At 34.6% G+C, this 19,857-nt stretch overlaps 1 protein-coding gene across 2 annotated transcripts in view; it reads left to right on the top strand.

Moving 5' to 3' along the window:
* Positions 1 to 19,857, top strand: part of LOC145678351 (protein CEPU-1-like) — a 1,025,842-nt gene that overhangs the window by 697,943 nt on the left and 308,042 nt on the right. For both annotated transcript variants that reach the window (XM_081748400.1, XM_081748399.1), the window contains exon 3: positions 10,946 to 11,153. In XM_081748400.1, coding sequence (XP_081604526.1) covers positions 10,946 to 11,153 — 208 coding nt within the window. The remainder of the gene's footprint in view (positions 1 to 10,945; positions 11,154 to 19,857) is intronic.

Here is a 19,857-nt window from a genome sequence, read left to right as displayed (position 1 = left end):
AATAATTTTTCATAGAATGAAAGATAAATGTTAACATTTTGAAAAAAGGAGGTTATGCATAGTATACATTTAATTTATTTTGTATGGGCGTATGTTGAGATTCAATTTGACCATTCACCATACTGCAATTTCTTTACACTATATATATATATATATATATATATATATATATATATATATATATATATATATATATATATATATATATATATATATATATATATATATATATATATATATCAAAATTATTGGTAGCGATACAACTTTCATTAAGAATATGTCAGAAAAATTATTGAAATGAATATCTTCTATGTAAAAATAGTTTTAAAAATTTTGAGAGAATTGAAGTGTCATAAATTGTTATTGATAACGACAAATATGACACTAACAGTTCATACCTTTCAAAAGGAACGTATTGGTTTGAGAATTGTATTGAATCTTTACACGTGGTGTGTTTTAACTAACAAATATGTGTGAACGTGAATTATTTTATTGACTACTTATACATACGGTAATAGATGTCTTACTTGCTCACCAAATATCCCTTGAATAGTCACTAATTCTATTATTAAGGATAAGTGTACGATATTATCAACATATAATTTTTCCCCACATAAATCTTCATTAAAATCAGTGCAGAGTAGTCAAGTAGGCCTATATAGAAGACAGAAAGCACAACCGTTCGTTGCATACAAAATCCTTTCTTATTATAGTATGCAGATATTAATTTTCTTTGTTTGTTAGAAATAAACGCAAACAAACAATTAAGCATATGCGGACCACAATAAAAACTCAAGACCAAATTAATCCTAGAAAGCTTATGAAACTTGGCTTTAAGGTTAACCTTCGAAAATACGCGTTAGATATTTACGCAAGCAATTTCGGTTTCTGATTTTTACTTTGCAGAGCCATAGTAAACTTAGAACTGAAACACAATAATACACTGAGCAAGGCTATGTGATATATGTAACAAAACACAATCACGTTCAATAAATCTCAAGATGATGAAACGTAGAGAAACTAACGATTTTCAAGAGATATGCTTCAGAGATAGTAAAACGTTGTTAGATGATTCGTGAAACGACGCGACCAAGACTAATAAAACTTCTGATGAGAACATTGCCAAGGGATGAATAGATAGAAGGGCGCGACGGGGGCACAAGAATCTTTAATTTAGTGCTTTTCTATTGTTATTTTGCAAATTTTGTGATAACACATGCATAGTAAATTACTGCAATCCTACAAGAAAATCAGTTTACCAAACTGGAAGACAATAAGAACATCGAGACAGCTATTTCTATGTTCGACTGTAAGATGACATCATAACTAAAATGATACAAGTCACCGAGGTAAAGAAGCAAGTTCTCTATCCTTCTCGAGAAGGAGAGGATTATATAGCTCTTTCATAAACAGACGTTGAACCGAGGTGGAAAAAGCTATTATAAAACGAGTGACAGACACATCCATTGCATAATACTTTGAAGTATTTGTAGTAACATTGAAGCCAACAACAGTTAAACATAGTATCATCCTACTGAACATCAAAAGCGGAAACGAACGTCATTAATACTATTACTTTCTTGCATGACTACTACTACAAAACACTAAGTTTACAATGTGTCGTTTAATGGCTCAATTTCGAAGATTATGGTTAATCAATGCACTAGTTGGAAACCCTATTAGTGTGATTCCCCCAAGCTGACTTTAGACTGGCCCACACTCTAGGTCATCTTATGAGTATTTGTAATTTTTATAACCTATTTTTTGTGTCATGAATCATTTTACAAACATTGGCATAATGACATATTCATTGATTAATCTTAAAACGTCAGTTCACGATGTTTTTAAGAGCACGATAAATAAATCGAATTTATGTCTAACTTATTTTGTACAGATACAAAACCAAGGTGGAAAAAAATATGAACAAATTCCTAAATACGTAACAATCGCCTTTCGTATTCTGGTATTTAGTTTAGAGTAGGTGAATTAGCAGAGTAAGTGTGCGAGATCTCCTCGAATTAACTACGTTGTGTTTTGAATTAAAAATACTATCAATATGCTATGAATTTGTGACTATGGTACTATTTAGAGCGTAATTCTCAAAAATGTTTTTCATTGTTAAGAAGAATTTTTTTAATGGAACGAATAACATAATGTAACAAGTAGTTTATATTCGTAGGTAGATATACACAACTGTTTATAAATTTAACTAAATACTTGCAGAATGGTTAGAGGAAGCTAAAACTTAGTAAATTTATAGGAAGTTAAAAGAATTTAGTCTTTAAAATTGAAAAAAAAAGAGACAAATGTAATTATAATCAATAAGCACTTTTAATTGTGAATGCAGTATTTACGAGTGTGAATAATACAGAACTGTGAATTATTTTCTTGTGCTTGAAATGGAGATAAAGAAATTTAGTCATTTGACAGTGATAAAATAAAAACTGGGAAACATAGTCCATGTAGCCTTAATTCTTCATTATTTGAAATATGAAACTTTTCCATCGATGTAATATTTCTTTTGGTTTTTCTTTCACTGCAGTGATTTTTTTTTTTAAAAAAACATTATCAACCAAGATTAACATACAGTTCAGTAGTAACCTAACCTTTTCCTAGTTAGTTTGGGAAAATACTTTAAAGCAATCTCGTTTATTTACATTAGCATTCTAACGAATATTGTTTCATGAATATAGCGCTGGTAGTTGTTATATATTGGATAGGATGGTTCAAGCATAAAAGTCCATATAATATAGATTATTAGAATATGTTGCTAAGATTAAAATATATTTGCTGAAGATGTTACATAAAAAGAATGTAATAAAAAAATAAATTTCCAACTTTGTCCAAGTAGCAGGTATATTACAACTGTCGCTTACAATAAACATGTAGGTTTCGATATATGCTTCCAGTCATATTCTTCTAACAAGTGCCGACGCGATACATTTTAATTAATTATTCTTAATTATATGTTACGTTTTTAGAACGTAATAAAATTATCTTCTACAATCTCGTAATAGGCTAGTTTGATAGTAAATCTAAAGTTTCATGCAAAAGGAAAATCTTCAAGAATGTAATATTTTATTTATACTGGAAGGCACTCGACCACTCAATCCCTTGGACTGACAGCACAAAATTGACAGAAGCGTTGTGATTAGTTGAAGCAGGAAGAAGCAACAGCGGATGCAAAACACTGATCGTGTTCTCTTTCTTTTGAGTATTGCGTCCCACGTGTATGCCAGGTGAACTAAAGAAGATGCGATGATGAGACATGAATGAAATGGTGGAATGAAGAAAATTGAAGGAAATAGGATAACGCCGAGAAAACCATGCACGTGGTGTTTGTCCACCACAAAGCACACTTGACAAGCTGGGACCGAACCAGGGACCATATGCACCAGAGGTGAACGCTCTAGCACTGAGCCACTGCCACTACACTGATCATGTTGTTAATATTTCAAGTAGTATAACGTGCACTCTTTAAGCAGAGGAAAAGAATTTGAGGCCGTTACTTCTGTGTTTTTCTATATTAGCCCGTACTTATTGTTATCGATATTATAATACGAGAATTTGTCAGCCTATTTTTAATATCGATTCCAGATAGCTCACAGCCACATTAATAGTTGTTGGTACATACGTTGCCTGCCTGACGCCAATAGATGGCACTAGTGTGGAGCCTTTTTCAGATTATAATTGAAACAAAAAATTGCATTATTTGAACTTAATTATTTCAAAATGGATAGCGACGATCATTTGCTATTTAGAGACCGATACCAGATTTAGATTTGACCATCAATATTTATGTAACTGAAATTTAGCTATTGGGCAAAGTTTTAAAAAAAGTTAAATGTAAGCAATTACATTAATTACGAATTTTTAATCTATAATGTGCAGCGAGCCGAGAGATTGGTGGGGAAACAACTAGTAGAGAACAATGAAACAGCAAATAAAAAAAATAAGCAAGAGATTGATTGAAAAGAACTATAACCGGTAATATTAGTGTTAGAGGTTAATTATAATAAATATACTTTAATATGAAACCTCTATTCTAATTGGAAACCTTTTTCTATGGTTACGATAGATGAGACTATTACGAGTACAGAGAATACATACAACGCAGTGCTAGATTTGAATTCATCCTGGTAGTTATTCAGACCCGGTGATCTTAGAAGTTATGGGGGTTGCCTGATACTCAGTTGTTTGCTGAACCATCTTTAAGTTTGAAGTTTTTCTTTTCTTTTTTCTTTCTTTTCTTTCTTTCTTTCTTTTTCTTTCTTTTTTTTTTGAACCACTGATTTTTCAAGATAAAATTGAATGCACTCCTTATAAAACGCAGTATATCAGTAAATATTTTCATTGAATTTCATACATTAATGATGTTACATCATTAGTGCTGTAAATTATTCTCTAGTTCAAAATGCCATTTTCAATGTATACAGGGTGTTTCAAAACAACACCGGCAAAGTTTGGGAGTTGATTCCTGACACTAACATAAGACAAAAAGTGAAGGCCAATCTGGGTTAGGAAATCCGTGATTTCGGAGTAATAGGCTGCCGAAAACATGAAAAAATAACCTTTAAATGTCCATAGCTCCAATACTATGGGACCTGCCGTAGTCGGGTCAAGACTTCACTGAGGAACTAATACGTGCGCTAGTCAAAAGTACATGTTTCAGAATCCTGCGGTATTCACGCAACAATTTTAGGGAGTTTAGCTGTGGCCATATAATTTGAAGTACTCACCAACTATCTACCTCTATTAAAAATAGTTGCGGAAGTACCACAGGATTCTGAAACATAGTTATTTGGATAGGTCACAGTTTTTGGAGCTATGGAAATTTAAAGTTTATTTTTTCGTGTTTTGGCAGCCTATATATCCGAGAGGGAGCATTTGTGCACCCAGGTTGGTTTATACTTTTTGTCTTATCTTGGTGTTAGAGAAATCACCTCCAGAACTTGTCGATGTTGTTTCGAATCATCAAATCTCTCTCTCTCTCTCTCTCCCTCTCTCTCTCTCTCCATATATATATATATATATATATATATATATATATATATATATATATAGATAGATAGATATAGATATAGATATAGATATAGATAGATAGATAGATAGATGGATATGGATATAGATATAGATATACTTTGCATTAAAGCCTTTGTTCTTAAGTTCTGGTGGGAATAGCCTATAAAAATATGTTTCCTTGTTATTTTATACAGGGATATTGGTTGGTAAGATAAAATATTATATTACTAGAGTTGTCACTAAAGTATCACTGGAATCAGCAATGTTTCACGTTTAGAGCTTGAAGAAAATATCAGTTAAAAATATCCTGTATAGCGTTTGTAAGCCTGAGCTCTTTTGCAAATACAACTTGAACAAGCAAACATGCCTAAACGGAGAGAAAAATACATCGTAAAAAGTTGACTTACTCTGTGTTCCACTCAGTTTTACTTTTTCCAATGTGTTTCGTTCTCTGTTTCTGCTTCAATATGTGTATGTACTTTTCACTATATATTCTCTTCTCCCTATCCTTTCTATCTCTCATTTTTTCTTTAACTTTCATAGTTTCTCATCACTCTGCATATTTGAATTGTCCCTGGTCACTGAAATATAAATTGTAATGAACAGTGGTATTAGTGGTATGAAAGTTGTTAATTATTTCCGAGCCGTTCGTGCGAAATAAATTTTTTCCTTTCTCAAGTTGCATAAATGAAAATCCGTAAGTGTAATTGTGTTTCTACTGCAATATTGTAATTAATGTGTAGAACACAACGTGTTGTAAAATATTATTCCTACATATATCATTTAGTAAAACTACTTTAGATCTTGTTAAAACCGTAAATTGCAAAAATATAGAAATATTTCTCTTCAACTTTGTAGTATATATATAAATTGTGATGATATACACTGACCAGCCAGAATATTGTAATCCGTACCTGATATCTGGAATGTCCAACTTTGTATCACAGGACAATTTCTTTTTGTCAATTCTATGATGGGCTCGAATCTGACGTTCAATAACATCCTAGAGCTGTTCAATTGGGTTAAGATTAGGTATGCTTGGGGCCATTATAACAGCTAAAATTCACTACTGTGCTTTTCGAACCACTACAGTACAACGTTATCTTTGTGTCAAAGAGCATTATCTGTTATGGTGCCATTAACACGTACTACTGGGACCATGGATGAACAAGTGAATTTTCCCCAAACTCAAATGAAGCCAGAACTGGCCTGTTATCATCTGCGCACATTTCGAGCAGCTGTTTCCCTGGACAGATTCTGACCCGATCACCGATGTGATGAAGACAGTATTGCGATTCATGGAAACATACAAAGTTGTATCATTCCTCGACAGTCCAAGACGATGAGCATGTGCTTATTCCAGTAGTGATTGAAAATGTTGTGCACCTAATAAGGGTACATTGTAAGACGTCAGCTGTGGAGGTTCATAGCAAACAGAGATTCATACGGTGAACTGTGTGCTCAGACACACTTGTGCTCTGTCCACTGTTAAAGTCTGCTGTTAAGAGCCTGACTTACTAAAAATAATACAAGATTTATCCATTTCTCTTTTGCTTGTTTATTCATAAGTGAAAGAAGATAATGAAATACAACTTACCACAATCATAGATAATGTTATACTGCAACAGAAAATATGAACCTGAAGGATTTTTAGTGTTGCCATCCATAGAAATTACAGTGTTGCCAGAAAAATAACACCCCTAATATCTAAGTTAAGATAGCGACTAGAAGAACGATCTCAACTGCATTTGATTACGTATCATGTTGTTTTTGTTTCTTGTGAACTACTTTTTAAATAACATTATTATTTAGTTTCAATAACTGTATGTTAAAATTATTTTGTTTATTACAAACTAAATACAACTATTATTTAAAAAGTAGTTCACAGGAAACCAAAACAATATCATACGTAATCAAATGCAGTTGAGTTCGTTCCTCTACTTGCTGCCTTAACTTAGATTTTAGGGGCGTTGTTGTTCTGGGAACACTGTAATTTCTATGGATGGCAACACTGAACATTCTTTAGGTTCATATTTTCTGTTGTAGAATAACATTATCTATGATTGTGGTAAGTTACATTTGATTATGTCCATTCACTCATCAAAAACTTTATTCCTTGATGCATTTTTTACCATCCTTTGAAAGACAGTAACAATAACAGCTAGCAAATCCCGACAACTCCCACTGTTTCCGATATGCTCGCTCCCAGTTTTCTGCCCATCACAATCTGTCCGTTAATAAACCCCGATACATCATCAGCTTTCCCCATTCTATGCACAAGAATACTGATCGAACAAGGTTTCCGTCATCGTGTAACGGAGGGTTCTGTTATATCCAGTGATTTTTCGTCAACCCAAAGGCTTCGTTCAAAAAGTAGCGTGTGGCTATAATGTTTTGGCTGGTCAGTGTAGATTTATGCATAATAATACGTAAGTATACATGGAAAATAATATTGTGTACATATTTAAATTAACAGCAAACCAGTTGAGAATGCTCCAAGAGCATTTTCAGAGCGAAAATTGGGGAGATGGAGCAGGAAGGATAACTGTCATTGTTCCTAGATGTAAAAGTAAATATTTTGTCCGCACCTTCTCTTCCTCGCAAAAAATTAGCAAAATATCATTTTCCTATGACTTACAGTTCTCAAGATATGGCTGCTTAAATATCTAGAAATTCCAATTTTTGGCCAATATGTGGGGAACGGTGGCCAGTTGGCCAGTAGATAGTTAATCAGTGGCCACCGGTTACTATTTGGTACCAAATTATTTATCATCCTTTTAGGTATTGACCAACATCAATATCATTTCTCTACAGCTTATGATTCCCGAGCTATGGCTCCTTAAGTATTTAGAAAATTGGTAATTTTTTGGCCAATATCACGGGAACGGTAAGCACAGAAAGATGATATTGGTTTTAATCAATACTTAAGCGTATTGTAAACATTTTGGTACCGTTAATAATTGGTGGCTACTGTCCAACTGGCCAGGAAATGGCCAATTTCCAAAGATTTATGGAGCCATATCTCTGAAACTGTAAGTCATGGAGAGATCATATTGGTGTTGATCAATACCTAAGAGGATGGTAAATATTTTGGTACCAAATAGTAACCGGTGGCCACTGTCCAACTGTTCATTGGTTTTGCCAATGGCCAGTTGGCCAGTGACCACCAATTAATATCGGTACCAGTTAGCCAGTGGGTACCAGTTGGTTTCAAATATTTGGTGCCAAAATATTTACCATCGTCTTAGGTATTGATCAACACCAATATGATTTCTCTATAACTTACAATTCCGGAGATATGGCTCCTTAAATCTCTGGAAATCGGCCATTTTTGTCCAATATGTCGGAAACGGTAAGAGTGACACGGAAACTTTAATCGCTTTCTCTGATAGTTTTTGACGCTCTATCGAATGCAGGGTTAAAAATTTTTAAAAATCGCAAATAACAGACAGACGGATAGATAGACACACAGACATAGAGAATTCAGTAACGAAACTTCTTAAGTTCGTTGAATGTTTTGTTTTCAGAATGTTGATTATTTACATTCATTTAACCTCGTTCAATTTCTACAACATCTTTTAGGTTTCAACCCATTAGTTTATATAGGAATTATTTTTATCTTTCCTTCGAAATGAACTGGAATTTTAAAACTTCATTTTAATTATTTCTTGTTGAATTGCAGTTTCAAAATGAATATGCTTTATACAGGGTGTCTTAGAAGTCCCACTGACATAGGGTAACTCTGTTATTATCAGAGCTACAACAAAATGTACGAGGAAAAACCATCTCCAAATATGCTGTGTTCCATCTAAAGTGCTTAAAGGATTTTTTTTTTAATCGGACGATTGTTCACCCTTTATGCGCCTAATGTTAAATGAAAATGCAACGTTGCCATTTACCTGGACTCACAACATAAGCTAATGACGTTAGTGTCTGAAACGGGGACAGGTCCAGGTAAATGACAAAGTTGCATTTTCATTTAACTTTGGTCATACAAAGATTGTACAGCCAAACAGCTCATCCGATTTAGAAAATTCCTTCATTTTAGATTGAAAACGTCATATTTGCAGATGTTTTTTTTTTAATCTTATATTTTGTTGTAACTTTGATAATAACAGAATTACCCTATGTCAGGGTACTTTAGAGACACCCTATATATAAATTTAATATTACTTAAGTTAAATTTGATTATTAACTATTATTTTTTTTCTAAACAGAAAAACTTAATTTTCACGATGAAAGGAGTATTTAAGTAGATTTCAAGAATAAATCAGTAAAATGAAACTCTTTTAAATTCCAATTAATTTCAAAGAAAATACAAAAATGGTCCTCTTATATAAATTGTTTAAGAGCAAGGATGGTACAGTAGTTTATACAATTAATGACTTTGTTATAGACCGTTCAAGCTTATTTGCTCTTTCTTAAGCTTTGTCTATGTAAGAAACTGAAATCGTTCAGTTCTACCTCCATCGGTTATGATTTGTAGACTGAACGAGACGCATAATAAATTAAAGTGAATAAATATTAAAGAAATAGATTGTATAAGTAAAGTAATTTTTTTTCTGAGGGGGCAAGCAATAATACGCGTATTTGGCCCCCTATAAAAAGTTGTTTTTCTAATTCTTGGCCCCCCTTTCCACTTTTATCTTACTCTTTATGGGCCCTCCGGAGCCCGTGGGCCCTCCCGCACGTCAAGATCTGCGGGGCCGTTAGTTACGTCCCTGGGGCAGTTCCATACATGACAAATTAAGGGGACAATATTGACAAATTTCAAAGCCGTACGAATAAATATTATTTCTAGAGCTCCTAATAGTAGACATTTTTTTTTTTTTTTTTTTTTACTGAAATGGGCCCACGACTCATTTTTGTTTTATTTACCTTTTGTGTGCTGTTTTGTTTATGTAATGTAGTGAACCTGTTTGATGCTTCATTTATAATTTCATGTTCGTATCGTATATAGAGTAAGAAAATTTTGTCTTAAAGTGGGCCCCCGTAGAACGGCAAGGAGCTTTCCTGGAGGGACAGTTGTGCCCCTGCCTCCCACAAGTTACGGCCCTGGTTATGAAAATGTGAGAAGATTTAGGATTTAGATTTCTGGGCTTTTTAAGGAAATCTACGAACAGGATGTTGTTCACGACAAATGTAAAAAGCTGAAATAGTAATGTAGCATGATTGACTATCCATTCCTGTCTTCTGCTGTAAGCGAGAATGCCGTAATCTACCCCTAAGACCAGAGCTGTACCAATCGGTGAAGACAAAGAAGAAATATTTTATGTATATTTTGTTCCAATTAAGAGAAAAAATCAATTATCACCGACATGTAAACATGACATCTCTTCTTAAAATAAACTACTAACTTATTAATATTAGCTAAGACGACCAGTTAATACAAACTCTTAAAATGGAAGTCATTCAAATAGTTTGATTAAATAACATGAATATATTACCTTTTTCACAATTACTTATGATTTAACTTGAATGAAATAGAATTTGTCGGCTATTGAATACAAATTAATGTTTTGAATCTTAATTGTTTTTAAATTTCATAAATATTTACGAAAACAAAGTTAGTAACATTAAAGTGAAAAAATGGAACTTTTGTCTATCTAAATGTGACTAGGTAATTGTATATTTACCTACATAATACATTTGCTCTTGTACTAGCCTATAATGATTACCTTTGGTGTTATCTCAAATTTAAAATTAGTATTACGTGTTTTACGAATATTTTTCTTAGATGATTAGATACAATGGTGAAATTTACCCGTAAGTTACTCAATGTTTAAAAATATTAAAACAATTTGCCTGTTATTCACTTGACGCACAAGCATTATAGTAAAATACAACAATGTTATTCTGTACAAATTCTTTTTAAATTGTTCAAATAACAATAATATTTCTTTCATTTTCTTTCTCTTTATAGGTTGCGTGGATGCATTTCGAGCGTTCGGCTATCTTGACAGTGCATAATCACGTAATCACGAGAAATCCCCGAATATCCGTGACACACGACAAACACAGGACGTGGTTTCTACACATCAACAACGTCCAAGAGGAGGACAAGGGTCGATATATGTGTCAGATTAACACAGTCGCCACAAAAACTCAATTTGGCTACCTCCACGTCGTAGGTGAGTACGATTTTGAAACTTTTTTTCTGTTTCTGCTTATTGTATAGAAGGTCACCATGTTTAGGGTGACCAAATCATCAACTAGAAAAAACGGGACACCTTTTATTTCTGGATAGGTTGCTCCCCTAAATATATTGTTTAGCTCCTCCGTTCTCTCTTTCTCTTTTTGTATCTCTCACAAAAAGGACAAATTTACCAATAGGACTTTTTCGTTTTATAACCTGTTGAAAATGTTGTAAAATCAAAAACAATGACATATCTGAAAACACTACTAAAAATATATGAAATATTTCTTAATTATTAAAATGAATTACATGAGGTATATTTATGAGAATAATGTAATGCAAAACATGAGTTCATTTCACGAAGTAGGTTCATGAGAATACATAGCTTTGCCCCAGCCATTTTTAAAACTTCCTTCTTTTCTAATACAAAGTTATAAAAGTTACAACAGTCCATTTCTAAATTGTATAGTACTTGAACAATTTCAGAGAGGGTCTTCACTAACATCCTATTTCTTTCGTCTGTCCACTGAATGTTCATGAGTGAAAATTCTTTCAGTATTGCCATTATGGGCAGGGATCCCAAACACATATTGATATATCTTTAAAAATTCAGAGTGCTATTGAGACCTAGTATGGGTTTTGAAAAAAACAAACCCACTTCTCGTGACACTGGAGTGTTTTTTTAAAGCATGCCTTTCAATACATCATTGACCTCAATAACACTTTTTGCACTTCCTTAAATTTTCTTAATTCCGTGGTGGAAAGTACTAAGCTGGCTATGTATGCTTCACTTAAAGAATTATTAAAAAAGAAAAACGTAAGCAAAAGCTTTCTCCTCGCTTAGAAAGAAGCCTTTAAAACGTCAAACAGTTTTAAAATTCGTACTACTGCAGGCATCAAAGAAAACCAACGAGTCTTGGAATGTGATAAAATAGTTCCAAATTCAACACCAACCATTTCACAAAATTCTTTTAGCCTCTCTGTTCGTACCGTGTATACAGAGAAATAAGAGAAGAGCTTGACAGCATTACTTTCTATGTTACAACTTAATCTATCAGCAGCTGTATCTCAGGGGCGTCATTTCAGACTTAGCTATAGGACTTTCAAGTTTGTACTAGTATATTAGTAGGCAATTGATTAAAGTATATATATTCCCCAAACTCTTGGAGGGGGCAATTGTCTCCTCCTGTCCCCCCTAAATGACGTCCCTATGCAGTTACGTAAGACATGTGCTGGTCAGCTCATACCTTCAATATTTCCATGTAAATTAGCTTTCAATTTTGTAAACACATTACATTTTTTAGTCTATTCAAACCACCAATATTTGTTTGTATTGTCACCACAAAACGCAATGCAATTATTTTTATTTAATTTAAACCAGGGGTAAAAGTAAGGGAGAACGCGGGGAGACGCCATCTCCCACCTGCAAAAAATATATACGGCGTCCCTGTTCCTAAAAAAAAATTCACAATGGGCAAAGATAGGTAGGGGGACGGTGTGAAGTCATGCTGCTACCTACCGTCCCCCTACCTTTTCAGATCCACTTTTACCCCTGATTTAAACTCATCAATACAGTTCAAGCAGAAATTTACAGTAGATATCTCGTCTGTCGTTTCACAGGACAAGGAAGAGACTTTCAGTAATTTTGACTTTACCCCTTCGTTTATGTCAAAAAAACTGAATTACAAAAGTAAAGATTCTGATAGCTTTCTGATTACTCGCATCTGTTAAAATGCCATAAAAAGGGGATTTATTTATCTCTTCAATGTTTTCAAACTATGGGCTAAAACACCAGGGCCGATTACTTTGTTCTGTCAGAACTGAACTTCGATGCGATTGATCATTTGACCGAAAATTGTGATCATGTTTTATCGTATGGTAGACCTGAGTTAGCTCAGCAGCTTTCACATTTCTTTCTTCATCTGCTTCTTGTTTTATAAAATAATTGTTAACAAACTTACTGCAACTTGGCTCAGTCTGTTCCTAGGTTTCACTGTTTTGATGTGTTGTATATATGTATGACCACTGTGCTGCAAACTGTGCACTCGGTTTCATTGTCAAAGCGTCCATTTTTAATATAGTTCCACTCCTTAGAATACTCCTCCTTAAACTTTCATACACGCTTAGACATTGTTAAGCAGATAGTACGGAACGTAACAGAATAAACAATTCATTTTCACAATAAAAACAACCGCAGCACGTTCTATTTAATTTGAAGTTTGACTCATTCTAACCGAAGATAATATTGACTCAACGGCAAGATAGGCAACGACAATGTTAAATGCATGTATCGAGTTTGCTGAAGCGATCAAATCTGTCACCGGCAGGATTTATAATTACTCTCAGCATCGGATTTCAACTCCCTTTATTTGCTTTTTCTTACTTTTAAACATTATTTCACTTACAACTAGTTTTCTTCTTACTATCACTTTTATAGTTCTATACCTTTGTTCCCCTCTCGTAGTGTGTTACATCTTAGTCAAATCACGGCGCCTCAATCTTCCACCGCCCGAAACAGAGAGTAAAAACAGGTTACATTTGTTTTCCGTAATACTTTCAGCCCCTTGCACTGTCATTTGCGGATTTGGGAGGCCTAGGAGGGAAAACAGTGCAGCCACCACATCCAATATCGGAAACGTCCTAATGACGTTGCTGACTGTCAGTAGTTAGACACATTCCAATATAATCACATAGCTTAGAAAGTAATAATATACCTAGGTAAATTAGGAAATTTTAGCGATTGGAAAGGTTTTTTGCACTCAATGTACTTAAATACGGGACATTTTGGTATTCCGGGAGAATTTTTCGGGACACCGGAAATGGTAGGAAAAAACGGACAATCCCGTTTTTACGGGACGGTTGGTCACCCTAACCTGTTTCAAATAATCCTTGTAGATGGATCTATGTACTATTTTGTTCACCATACAATTGATCACTTATCTTCATGAACATAGTGATTGTATGAAGAATATAGACAGAAATTTTTCATTAATGAAAGACATTCACTTAACATATGCATTGCATCTGCAACTACTGCCTGATGATGAGGTGGATCAACATAACTATGCACTCTCAGAAATTGGATCATGTATGTGAGGAGGCAGTAGAGCCGGTGCTTGTAAATAGCGATATCTGTATTTGCTTGTAAAGAGTGAAGCTACAAGCTGTCACGGTTGTCCGTGACTCTTGCTCGATTCTGGGCTGGAACCAGTGGCGTAGCACACTTTTGCAGGCCCTCCCGCAAAGTATAGAGAAGTGGCCCTAGTTGTAAAGCCGATAGAAGTAAGATTGAAGTTCTACTTCTTTAAATCTTTATTCATCGCAAGACTTCGGGGTCCTCTATACGTCGGGTACCCCCCGCACTGCGGGGGTTGCGGGGGCAGCTGCTACGCCACTGGCTGGAACTCATGTGGTTTGGATCCCAGATCAAGCTGTATTTCCACGTCTCAAATAGCCTCGCTGTTAAAGGTACGCAAATCTCAAATCAAATCGAAAATCAAAAGGCGACTATTGTTAATCGCAATAGCATCCTTATATTTTTCAGACATTGTACCATCAGTTGTTCATTTGTTTGATTCGATAGATTTATTGCAAAACTTCGACGAGGTGAACCATGCATTAGATGTTTGGTTCATGTTTGATTGGATTTTATCAGCATGGAACCTATAGTATGTCCAAGCGTTGGATGCGGGTTAAACCTGGCTCTCCGCTCATGTTTTAGGTTGTGATATTTCATTTCGCTTTGTAGGGTAAAATTCAACAAGACGTTTTTACACCTAATATGAGTTACGAATTTCCATTTGCGAATAAAGGACATGTACAAGTGCATTTCCAAAATTGCCCGTCCTGACACAAATATTGTGCCACCAGGACCGGATTTAGGGGGTGCAAAGGTGCACGTGCACCCCCCTTCATTGTACATATACACTATCTAATGTGAAAAGTTTAGCAGTGAAAATAGCAATACTTTCAGAAAATTTCTTCTGTCATGTTTCCATTTAGACTTAAAACAAGGGGAAGTTTTGCAAAATCGATAGTTTATGTCAATTTTCTAAAAGTTGAAAGAAAAGTATTCACCGAGAACAGACAGCGTTTCCAGAGCACATTCTCACCACAGACGCCTAAAGCATTTTAAAAATTCTAATTCAATTCAAATGTACTGGTAGTTACTGGTGCACCCCTTCAGCAAATCCTGGATCCGATCCTGTGTGCCACTATTATCTGTTCCGGCTTATCTCTAAACGAAGATAAATAAAATTATTAGTATTTTTCATCTGTTCAAACCTATGATTGGCTAATGATTCATCATCAGCTCAAAAAAGCCTCGAAAGGTTAAAAAAAAAACATTGCTTGAATTTTGTTGTAAGCAGAACTTAATAAACATATTTACTATTACCTGATTTTCTCTACATCATAAAAGTTTCCATGGTTGTGTTTTACCACAACACAAATGGTACCAGGAGTCATGTCACTCATCATTTCAACTTAAAACCAGAATACATGAGTTGTTGGAAAATTTTGTTAAATATTGTACTGTCCTGAATGTAAACGGATCAATTGTCTGTAGTTCATGCACTTGGAAGAAAAAAAACTTGGGGATTTTATAAATGTAGCTAGCTGAAACATACGTTCTCCGCACGAGAGAATAAATGTATGGAAAATATTTGAATCCTTCTCCTTCTTAGGAGAAATGAAACTGTACTCATCATAATCCACAAAATATTCAATTTTTGACACAAATTTTAGAACAGCTACTCTCATAGAATAAGAACTTTAATCGAAGTGCATTATGAAAAGCAAACTTGAAGTAGATGCTAACTGTATTTCAAAAGTTGTTTGAGACAGGTCAACCATTTTTCGGCCACGAAATAGATGCGATACTATATTATTTTCTTTCATTTTAAATACTTTATGTTTCACCACTTCTCACCTACTTTACCGATGGGAGCTGAGAGTGTACGTATGTTTAACCAGTATCAGGAATATCCATTTAAATGATTCCGTAAATTATGAGTTAGACACTAATATAGTACATTTTCGATTATTTTTACACATCACACCTTCTGATCTCACCAGGGTAGTATTTGGGATGTCTTGATTTCACTTGGAGCTGAACTTGGACTTAACGGCGTAGGTAATGTCAGTATTCATATCAGTTACGCTAAAATCCATGGATTCGACATTAATATCTGTCGTTTTCGATTATGTTTATATGTTATACCCTCTCTACCCCTACTCATAGTAGAGCTAGAAGTGTCTTACTCTACAGTTTTGTTTTCAGATTATAAATTATACTATACAAAGTTTGGTTCGAATGACTCCACGCACTTCAGAATTATGTTGAACATACATAAAGAAACAAGCAAACAAACAAACAAACACACACATACACTCATATATATATATATATATATATATATATATATATATATATATATATATATATATATAGAGAGAGAGAGAGAGAGAGAGAGAGAGATGTACTGCAAGATATATATACTATAGAAATCGTTGTGTTATTTCAACGACATACCTGTGAGTTAACACAATTGTGTTAAAATATAACACCAACACATGGTTAGAACAACTCACTCTCCGTTTGGAGTTGTGTGTCAAATGCCAGTAGTTGTAATGACACACAGCCTGTGTGTTACATTAACACAAGTGTAGAATCTTCGGTGTTGTTTTCTGCGTAATTGCCGAATATGCTAGCCATCTAATTATAAAGGCTTATGTCTGAAGCTACAGTCAAACACAGTAGAAAGCAATACTTAAACACATCCAGGTATTCGCAAAATTTCAACGTGCAAACCGCACGATGTGTTCTCAATTGTTTTACATAATGTTTCTGAAGAAATATGTCAACAGCGAGAAACAGCACCGTATTACTGTGTCACTTTTACACTGCACTAGAGCTCACCAGTCAACACTGGGGACTGTTTCAAAAATGGCGTAAAACCAGTAGAAATACGATTAAGAGGCGAACATACTATAATGATATAGGTAAGAGTTTCCTATCATTCTTGAACAAGTTGTTGGTGAAGGTTGTGTTTCGAACCATCACGAAATACTTCACAATAAGTGTTGGGGAGGACGGCAAAAACGTTTATGAAGATTTTCTAAATGAAGTGTTCTGTAGTTTACTATTCTTATTTTAAAAGTAGAATCTTCGGTAATCGTAAGCACGCACACCACAAGCTTTTCCAACACAGAAAAAGGGTTCCATCAACATCGCACACGGAGTTATTTCAACACCGAAATATTTGTCATAGTAACACAGAACTGGAGTCGAACTAACAGCAAAAACAGCGTTAATCTGGTGGTCTGACCTTGAATTTTAACACAGAGAGTGTTGATTTAACACCAAAAGCGTGTTACTTATACAGCTTTGACCTTGAATTATGACACAGATTGTGTTTTGAAATAATAAGAAAATATGTTGAAATAACATAGGGACTGTCTTATATTAATACTTGACATGGGGTAATATTAACACAAAATAATTAACACACTACACACCGTGTTACTTTCTTCGTGTTGGTGCAACACCGCCACAGTAACACTCAACACATTTCCCCACACTACCGACCCTGACATGGTGTCGAATCAACACCGAAAATACTAACACAGATCCAAATTTAACACCGCTCAACACCGGTTGCGTGTTGAAAACATAACACACCGCCTGTGTTAAACGCTAACACCACGGGGTCTGTTGAGTTGAGTTGAGTTGATTTTGAGTTTAACGTCCCGTTCAGCAGCGAGGCTATATGAGACGTGGACCTACTGATTAACGTGGAATCCGAACCACATGAGCTCTCTCCGGGAATCGAACCCGGGTTTCCCACGCCACAAGCGCGTACACTAACCGCTTAGCCACGAAGGAGCTCACCGCAGGGTCTGTGTTGAATGAACATCGCATAATGGTAGTCACACTGGAATCACTGCCCTGTGTTAAATTTGAGTTGAATTAACACAACCATTTTTTTACTCTGTATACATTCGGCTCCTTTCAGAAAATAAAGAACTGAGTAGCGTAAATAACGAAGATCAATTGTTTCGGCTCAAGTTTGGTCAAACTGATATGTGCAATACCTTTGGCGTTGACCCTTTCACAAAAGAAGGAAATCGAGTAGAATAAATAATGACAGCAACGTCGAAAGTGTTGTTTGTATTTCACAAACCAGTTGTCATGCCTGTTCTTGTGTCGGGAATTTGCCCCTAACATCATAGCGACCCCTAACTTATAGTAATCGACGCTGAATCTTGAATGTGATTATACTGATAGATTAGACAGTAATCTCGATCATTTTAGAATTTGACTTCTTCCCCTTTCTCAACCCCATACCGATGGAGCTTAATTTGAATTTTAATGGTATCGAGTCTGTGACTATTCATCTCAGGGACTCCTGGAAAATTGAATGTGATAATAATATCGGTCGTTTCCGAGTATCTTGTCATACCATCCATTATTGATACTCGACAAATATGGATTCCACACCAACATCAGTCGTTTTTGATAATTTTTGTTGGTCCCCTCTTTCCCAAGGTGTATTAGAGGTCTTATTCCCACAGTACTTTTTGTTTTCAGATTGTAGGTAATATGTGTACCAGTTTTCATTAAAATTGTTTTAGGTGTGCTGAAAGATATATACATACATATATTAGAACCTTATTTGCATTTACCAGTTACTATTATTGGCAGTATACTTCATGTGGGTTAGCGGAGAAGCTTGCTAAATATTACACTGTCCTAGCGAAAGTAGCAGAACGATGATTGTTAACTATTAGCACTTAGCGCCCAGAAACTAAGAAGTATGTGAAGCCATTATATATAGATTTAACCTGGGACATTATATGTTGTTTCAATAAGAACGAAATTTGAAGTGTTGTGTAAATATTTTATGTAAGCCTACCTTAAGAGACTTTTGACTACTTATACTTACACTAAGCATTTTCTCTCCCACATTTACCAAGCCATTATACAACTATAATTTTAACTACTGGTAACCATTATGTATTTTATTGTTGCTACTCGTTCCTATTCAGCCTGCAAATATAAGATCGTTCTGTTGTTGAAGTTTAGGATCCCTTTACAGCACCGATGTTATATGGAACGTTGGTCTACAGTTTAAGTTGGAATCGCAACTACCGTATTGCTTTCAAATTCCGATGCTGTTCTACTGGGAATCGAATTCGGAATCCCATGCACAATAGTCGCTCCGGCTAGCTATTACGCTAGTGTGGAGGGTTAACAAATACAAGAAAAAGCATAAACGAAGCTACTATAAATATAATACTTTTTCCATTATTTATGTTCAATGGTAACTCATAATGCCTGAAACGCGAAATATAATAATACTAACAAAGCTATATTATTTACTTATGCTATAGTTGCTTCGAGCTTTATAAATATTGTTAATTGAACACCTGTGTTGAAACAGTGAGAAACTTAAAATTGAAACAACCATCTTACCACACAACCGTTATGCATAGTTCTACTTGCTTACTTTAACCGAAACAACATACATACACTCTATTTATAAAACTTTTTTTTTTTTTGTTGAAACATACAAATAGCCTAAGGGTTCTTTGTAACAACCTGTTTGTAGAATTCTATTTTTTTGTGCTTTCCTAAACAAAACTGTATTTCACCTTTTGAAGAGAGAAATAATAGCAGGAACACAAAAACTAAAAGA

The sequence above is a fragment of the Thermobia domestica genome, chromosome 2 (genome assembly GCF_964235325.1).
Source record: "Thermobia domestica chromosome 2, izTheDome1.hap1.1, whole genome shotgun sequence".
Taxonomy (NCBI): domain Eukaryota; kingdom Metazoa; phylum Arthropoda; class Insecta; order Zygentoma; family Lepismatidae; genus Thermobia; species Thermobia domestica.
Note: the sequence above shows the minus strand (reverse complement) of the source record. Positions and strands in the feature narration are given on the sequence as shown.